General features: G+C 43.1%; 1 protein-coding gene across 1 annotated transcript; it reads left to right on the top strand.

The window, feature by feature from the left end:
- The first annotated feature begins 4770 nt into the window (after nt 1-4770).
- LOC104455879 (L-type lectin-domain containing receptor kinase IX.1) lies at nt 4771-7061 on the top strand. Its single transcript, XM_010070591.3, has one exon. It carries the CDS (start codon nt 4806-4808, stop codon nt 6810-6812), a length of 2007 nt encoding a protein of 668 aa, XP_010068893.2. The 5' UTR covers nt 4771-4805; the 3' UTR covers nt 6813-7061.
- The last annotated feature ends 1568 nt before the right edge of the window (nt 7062-8629 follow it).

Here is an 8629-nt window from a genome sequence, read left to right as displayed (position 1 = left end):
TGCCGCCATCACCAGAAATGTGGGGGAGGGTCGGCCGGGGCCGCTAAGTCTTGGCTAGGGGCCAGCGTGTCACGCCCCCATTCTCGAGCGCGTGCCCATCTCTTTCTGGTCGATAAAATTTCGCGACCTCCCAGGACGCGTCGCTGACCCTTTTTTTTATTGCACATGCGGAAGCAAATAATAAATCCCCTGATAGTAACCATCTCTGGATAGAAAAAATGGACAACAAATTCATAAACAAACATGCTTTTGTAAACACATTGAGTCATGTACAAAATATCAACAATCAAAAGACTTCCAAAGACAGTTCTCCAAAAAGAAGCTGACCTAACTAACCTACACTTCCGATCACCTCAGTTTGGCTCCGCGTCCTCCGCTCTATGGCCCTGAAAATTTAGCCCACGATGGGGTGAGATATAAATCTCAGCGAGTTCACCCTTTAAACCCCGATTAGGAGGAAAATACGCCTAGAAGCGTCATAATCACACAATCACACAACCATAGGGACTTACTTCGTCTCAGGTCCTCCCTACAGGTCAGTACAATTTATATGATAGATAACCACGAAAACATGAGCAGCAATTAAGCTCATCAATAGGAACGTCATACTCAATTATAACAAAGCACAAGGGTCCTAATTATAGGGTTAAATCGTTATGACACGTCCCATACCGTGCCACACAATTTTGTCCCATAATTCGGCGTGTTCAACTCAAATAATCACGCGTTCCTAGTTTTGATTTCGGCGTATAGCACGGTCTACTCTTTGTTCGGCAGTCTTTTGGCATTGCTAGGCTATGTCTCACACCATTGAGCACGGCTATATCTTTCCTAGACAACTTTCCCGAAGGAGCACGTGTCCAGAATCTACTGCGATCGGCTTCCCGTTGTCTAAGGGCGTCCCATATAGGAGTTACCGTCCAGCTTAATAGCCCAGGACGGGTTCTTTTAACCAACACATGATCACTTAATTATGGTCTAGGGCACCGTGCATTGCATGCAATTATCTCCATTAAAATGGTGAACTTGGCATATTTTTCGTATTAGAAATATATGGTAAAATAGTCGTGTGTGGGTACACGATCAACTCAACCCAGGTAAATTGATATCTTTTAATTTAAAATCCCACTGTTTCGGTGTTAAAAATCCGACTCCTAGGATTTTCTGAATAAATATTGAAATTCACAATTTTTGGAATAAAATATCAAAAATCCAATCAGCACTTAATTTGCATAAATTAACACTCAATTGCAGAAATTAACCACACCATTGCAATCAGCACGAAATTCCGGTCACCGGCTATCCCGGTCTAATTTTCAGAAAATATTTAATAATTAAATAATTACTAAAATTAATTAAATAATTCAATTTAAATACTAAAAATACTAACTTAGGCCGTAATCGCTAAATTAACCACCTCATTGGGCCGGGAAAAATCCCGAACTTGTCTAGATAAATAGCACATCCTATCTAGGCCTTAAGTAATTTAATCTAACCACTTAACATGCATAATTAACTAATTAAACCACTAATCTAATCTAACTAACCACATAATTCCTAATTAAATTAAACTAAACACCCATTAAATGTCATTAGTCTACTAAGAAGAGTTTAGTGTATAAACTCATCGGTTTAATGCAAAAACCGGTTCACCGCGATGGCAGCGCAACGGCAGCCAAAACCTGAATTTTCAGCGGCGCCAACGGACACTTGGATCGGGCCAAAAAGGCCTTGCAAACCCACAGCAAATGCTGGGCTTGGCTTTGGGCTTGGGTTGCGGCTGGGCTTGCTTCACGGGCCTCAGGATGGACTGAACTGTGGGCTTCAAAACTGGGCTGAATTGCGGGCTTCGTTGGACTGAAGATGGGCTGAGAAGAAGCAGCAAGGGCTGCTGTTGGCTGAACTGCTGCAGGCTTCAAGTGGCGTGCTTTGGTGGGCTGTGGGCTCCATGGAGATGGGCCCACGTCACTGAAACAGAGCTGCTTCGATGGATATGGACGAGCGGGCAGCAGTTTCAGTTGACTGGATTCGTGCGACGAAGGAGAGAAGACACGGACGTGGCAGGGAACGTGAATTCGGTGGAGCAAAGGCAGCTGGATTCGATGGGGAGCAGATGGGTGGCAGCAGCTTCGGAGGGGAGGAAGGGAGGTGGCCAGCTGGTGGAGGCGTTGGTAGAGAGATGAAGAAATTGAAGGAAACCGAGGCAAAGAAGGATTGGTGGCGCTGCAGGGTTGACTGAAATGGAGATGTGGACCACGATGGGGCAGCTTCGGACGAATGGCAGAGGGAGATTCGGTGGATGAAGATGGTGCGGCAGGCGTGAGAGAGAGAGAGGAACAACGAAGAGAGTGCTGCCTCGAAGGAACAAACGAAAGGGAGAAAAAGCAAAAATGAAAGTGAAGCAAGTAAGTCGGCAGCAAGGAGGGACGCAGTTGGATCCGCGAAGAGGATGGGAACGATTCAGCGTGCTCAGCAAGCTTGGAGGGCTTAAAGTCAAGAGTATTTGTCCATCCAATTAAATACTCATCCCCCCTTAATACTTTCTTGCTCATAATTCACAAATTACTCCAATTTGATGCTAAAAAGTGCAGCCCCCTTCAAGCTCCGAATTTCTTCAAATTAAGCTTCAATTTCCTCACTCAATTCCCTAAATCGACATCCAATTTTGATTAAAAAGAGGCCCACACAAATTCTATGATTCCCTTTCACCAAGCAGCATGGTAAGGAGGCCAAAGATCCTTTCAATTTGGCCAATCCGAATTTCCATTAATTTCCGAATTGTTCGAATCGATTTTCCGTAAAAATCTCGGAATCTCCGAAAATTCTTCGGAGGATGAGTTGACATTCCTGAAATGAATCGTGACACGACAGAACTTTCAATTTCTGAAATCGAGTTCAATTTCGTGGTTAATTTCAATCTAACGTGATTTTAGCGCGTCCTAATCTACGGGTAACTTTTAGGAATTTTTAATGCAATTGACCCGTGGTCGATTATTTTTGAGCCACAACGTACGTCTTTGACACATTGGCGACTCTCAGTTGTCGTGAAAATCTCGAGATTTCAAATACGGACACATGGTACGAAAATGACAGAAAAATCGGTCTAGTGCCGTTCAACAGAAATTTTGCAATTAGGTGGAATCACCCACGCACTAATCACATATCTCCATCGAATCGACCTATCTCCGGTCTTTGATTGATTTTGACGGTGCCGTAATGACCCTTGCAGATTAGCACGGTCGAGCAGTCGATTCCGAGTTGAATTTTCAAGGTTATTGCATTTAGATTCCTTATCGGCTTCATCTGATAGACTAATTAACTTGTGAGTGGCCAACTCAGAGAAAAATGCTATAGGCATGTGGATGAAAAGCCCATTTCATCTCATCGAAATCAGACTCGAAAATCAGGATGTCACACAGTGACCCCAGCCGACCGATGGCGAGGGCCTGCGTGCCCTTTCCTAGATTTGGGGTGAGGGTTGTGGCCCTCCCTAGATCCGGCGAGGGTCGCCGGCCCTCGCCTGGCCGGGCCAAGGGCCGCTAAGGCTGCGACCCTCACCCCAGATCTGGGCGAGGGCACGCAAGCCCTCGCCGTCGATTGGCTAGGGTCACCGGCCCCCAGCCAGGGCTCAGATTTGGGTTAAAGAAAAGGATACGGAGAAAACCCGAAAAACAAAAGAAAAGGGAAGAAACGCAGCAACTGCCATTAACTATCGTATGACATTTACTGGAGCATTTTAACATTTCGATAGTGCGGAGAGACCATTGGTCTTGATATATATGGATTTCGGAGCATAAAGGAGCATTTTAACATTTCGATAGTGCGGAGAGACCATTGGTCTTGATATATATGGATTTCGGAGCATAAAAAATTGGATAAGATCAAGCACCTTCCTCAGATGTGACGAAAGATCGCACAAAAAAAAATCAGGGTTGGTGAAAGAAACTACCAAATGAACATGCAAAGAATCTGAATTATGAAGTGAAAGACAAGTTAGTCAGAAGTCTTCGCAATGACAGTTTCCCAGCAGCTGCAGATTTCAAACGAAAAATAATGGTGACAGTCTTTTTCTGGGAAAGTTCGTCGTGGAAAAACAACCACGACGAGTGAGAAAAGGAGCAAGAATAGAAGATGTGAACGGTGTTCATGGAAAAAGTGCAGGCGAGTGAGAAAAGGATTCCTGAAAAAATCCAAAACATGGGCCTCACTGGACACATCTCGATCCACCAATGGAGTGATTTTATTGCCGACAATGACACTGTAGATGGGGGAGACCACGCGGAGGAGTGACTTTCTAGGAGCAACCGCCTAGAAAAGCGGGGTTATTTAAGGAATGGGAAAGACCAGCTACATATTTTTCCAAATAAGAGTGTCCCTTGTCCAACGACTTCAGCAGAAACTGCAAAGAAGCTGCTGAACGTGTCAAAAATTGATTTTAGGAATGTGTGGTTCACCACAAAGCACACCATCCCAAACCTCAGACGCAACTAAAAATGTGAACACGCGGTTTTCTCGTAGAACATTTCCAGCTGAAGATTGGGACCACACGGAGGAGTGACATTTTAAATGCAGCCACTTGGGAAAGCGAGGTATTAGGTACAAGAAAGACCCAGCGACGAAGTATATATTTTTCTAGTAAGAGTGTCCCTTTTCCAACGACTTTAGCAGAAACTGCAAAGAAGCTACTGAACGTGTCAAAATGGTTTTAGGAATGAGCGGTTCACTATAAAGCACACCATTCCAAACCAATTGAATGGTGCAAACCTCATCTTTAACAGCTGTAGAATACACTTCTCCTGACAACCATGGCTTGTTGTCTTCCTTTGTGCACTCTCTTGATCCTTTTCTCCCTTGTCTGTTCTCCTGTTATCCCCTTTGTCAATTCTCTTTCCTTCAATATAAGTAGCTTTGACGCGAATGGAGGCGACATACTGCTCGAAGGAGTTGCGAGAATTGTGTCTGGATCCATTGAACTAACCAATAGCTCTATCGAACCATCAACGTTTCAAGTAGGCCGCATTCAGTATTCCAAACCCATTGATATATGGGATTCTGTTACAGGGAGACAAGCAGACTTCTTTACTCGTTTCTCAATCACCATCGAAACTTACCATGCCACTTCATATAGTGATGGGATTGCCTTTTTTCTTGCTCCTGTTGGCTTCCCGGTCCCCCCTAACTCAGGTGGTGGATTCTTCGGATTGTTCAATGCAAGCACATATGATGGGCGTCAGAACCAAATCGTCATGGTCGAGTTCGATAGTTGGGTAAACTCTGAATTTGATCCTTCGACGCAGCACATAGGAATCAACAAAAACTCACTCCGGCCGCTCAGTTATACCCGCTGGAATGCTGGATCACACAGTGGCAACGCAACTGATGTTATGGTGACCTATAATTCTACTACCAAGAATTTTAGTGTATTCTGGTCATTTGATGGTGAGCCGGTTTCTCCAGGTAACAAAAGTTCCTCGCTTTCTTGCCAAATTGATCTTGCTAATGTTCTCCCTGAATCAGTCGCAATTGGATTTTCAGCTTCGTATGGCATTTATAAGGAGAGACACATCCTCAATTCATGGGAGTTCACTTCAAACTTGGATGTTGTACGTCCCCCATCAACAGATACATCAAAAAAGGGGGTAAAATCTAAGAGATATAGGTTGATAACATTTATTACAGTTCCCGTAGCATGTCTCTTGCTGGTTATTACAGCAGGTTCTTGCTTATTTATGATCAAGATGAGGAAAAAATGTGAGTTCCGGGCTCTGAATCATATTGACAAAGAGATAGGAGCATTACCACTGAAATTCTCTTATCAAGAGTTGTTTGTTGCTACAAATGGCTTTGCAAATGATAGAAGACTAGGCCAAGGAGGGTCTGGCCAAGTTTACAGAGGATCTTTGAGCTGTTTAGACCGCCTAGTCGCCGTCAAAAGAATCTTTGCAGAATCCAAACATTCAGAAAAGGTCTTCACCAACGAAATGAAGATAATAAGCTGCATGTTACACCGAAATCTGGTGCAATTCATTGGATGGTGCCAAGAGGAAGGTGAGTTTTTGCTTGTTTATGAATATATGCCTAATGGTAGCCTTGATAATCATCTCTTTGGAACTCGAACAAGTCTACCATGGGATGTGAGGTACAAGATAGCTTTGGGCCTGGCGTTAGCCCTTAATTATCTTCATGAAGAACTGGAGCAATGCGTTCTTCATAGAGATGTAAAAGCCGCCAACATATTACTCGACACAAACTTCAACACTAAGCTCGGCGACTTTGGAGTGGCTAAGTGCGTTGACCCCCAATTTAGGACTCAAATAACGGATGTGGTAGGGACATGCGGCTATATGGCACCAGAATATGCGAGTGAGGGGAGGGCTACTAAAGAGTCTGACATGTTCAGCTTCGGGGTTGTGGCTCTAGAAATCATTTGTGGTAGGAGGACGTATCAGGAAGGTGAATATCAAGTTCCACTGTACAAGTGGCTTTGGCAACTTTACCTAACTGGAAACCTGCTTGAGGCAGCCGATGAATCATTGAATTCAAGTTTTGATAGGAAGGAAATGGAATGCTTGATGATGGTGGGACTGTGGTGTGTGCATCCAGATCCCAAGAGAAGGCCAAAAGCAGGACAAGTTATAAGATTTCTTCAGCTAGAAGTCCCGGTGCCTGAGTTTCCACGCGGCACCTATGAGGCCCCCACTTCACATCAACAATCAGCATTAAGAATAGAGTCTTCCTCTTCTACGCAAGAATCACTTCCCAATAAGGAAGCCATGACATGGCTCCTAAAGCCATCCAGCAACACATGTTGACTTTTGGGAAAATGAAACAGATGTTACGACGGATTAGTTATGCTCAATCGACCTTTTCTTTGCTGTAATATATTGTCTAGCTGCTGATCAATTGGTTGATGTAGATGTCACAGAGACATCAGTACCATTATAGATGCTCAATCGGCCTTTTCTTTGCTGTAATGTCGACCCGTAGTGGTGCTTTCTTGTCTTTTAAGTAGAACGGTCCACTCTGGAAATTAGCGTTGCTGCATAACTTGGTTAATGTTACCTACAAAGTTCTTGTATCTATTACCATTAAGTGCTTTATAAAGATAGGCTCTTCGTGTTTCCAGATAGTGAGGTATGACCCAGATGCATGTACTTAAAGCTTATTGGCTACAAAATTTACTTTTGTGCATCGTTGGATTAGCTTGATTTATTTGAGTCAAAGAAGATGGAGCTTATTAATCAATTAACACAAGTATAATTGACCATGGAACAGTGATTTATCAATCATCAGAGCATTTTGTCTGAAAAGGTACTGCTAGTACTGAATTTTGAACAAGCGGTAAACCTCCGGTAGAAAAACTGCCTTCTGAGGTAAGCACGTGTATCTAGACGTTATGAATCATACACGGAGAGACATAGCTTCAGGATTGTGGAAGGCTTCTTCTCTGTGCCTAGTGACAAGTACAACAACCACACATGATCAACAGAAATAAACTAAGCATAACCATTCGTCCATGTACCTAGTACTGCATAAAAATAATTCCAAAAATCATCAATGTCAGTAGGCAAATAGATTCTGTGCAATGGGTGGACTTAACAAGGAGCAAGAACAGAAGATGTGAACGATGCTCATGGAAAAAGTGCAGGCGAGGGAGTGATGGAATTCAAGTTGGCGGAAGACGACTTACCTTTATTCGATGTGCAAACAATAATTAGCCCCGGAACAAACGTTGAATTGGGGATGAATCACGAACAAAACTAACTCACGTTGGTCTGAATGCAATCACAAGGAAATCACTCGATTTCTACGGTGCAAATACAAACTGTTCTCGTAAAGAAGAAATGGAACGCCTTGATGGAAAGGGAAGAGAAAGGAGCGTACGTTCTCTCTAACATTCTCTCTAAGCGTACGTTCTACCAACAACCATCAACGGTTGTCTTCATGAGGCTTTTATACATCTCCCTTCATACACTTTCAATGGTGTTTTTCCAATAGCACCCCATCATGGATGTATTAATAAAATACTACATCTCCCACTCGGACATGATGGGCTTGATAGCACTCTATCAAGGATGTAAGGATTCAACATTCATTAACTTTACAAAATAATTCATACTGGTAAGTAAGCCGTGCGACCAGTGAGTACACCTGCACTTGGGAGCTCAAATTATGCACCTGTTAGGGATGACATAATGGCTACAACGCCGAAAGGAAATAAACAATCGATGTCTCACAGTGCTCCAGACATATTTTGTTACATCAGTCCAAGTATACCTATCCCTTAAAGGCTATACTTGACTATTCTCAAAACACCATGTATTTACAATTATATCCGCAACCACATAAGACGATATAATTGATCGACCGGTAAATACATGTGATAGATGTAAAACAACAATAGTCTTCCTTCGCACTCATGTCTCTCTCCATTTTAGAACAACTGCTTTCCTAGACACGTCCCATAAGGCCATATCTATTCATGATCGCCGATAACATGCTAAAGTAGCAACATTGATCTTTCATTTCGAGAATATAGTCAGAAGTAACATAGGGCACAAAAATGAGGTAAATTATAAATTACCTCAATGGCTCACACGATGAGTAAATAGGGATAATTTTACTCACA

This window comes from Eucalyptus grandis, chromosome 7 (assembly GCF_016545825.1).
Source record: "Eucalyptus grandis isolate ANBG69807.140 chromosome 7, ASM1654582v1, whole genome shotgun sequence".
NCBI classification, from domain to species: Eukaryota; Viridiplantae; Streptophyta; class Magnoliopsida; order Myrtales; family Myrtaceae; genus Eucalyptus; species Eucalyptus grandis.
This window is presented reverse-complemented; position numbering and strand designations above follow the sequence as displayed.

Bases quoted from the DNA above. Each gene is read 5' to 3' on its own strand.
- LOC104455879 (XM_010070591.3), top strand. From the start codon at position 4,806: ATGGCTTGTTGTCTTCCTTTGTGCACTCTCTTGATCCTTTTCTCCCTT.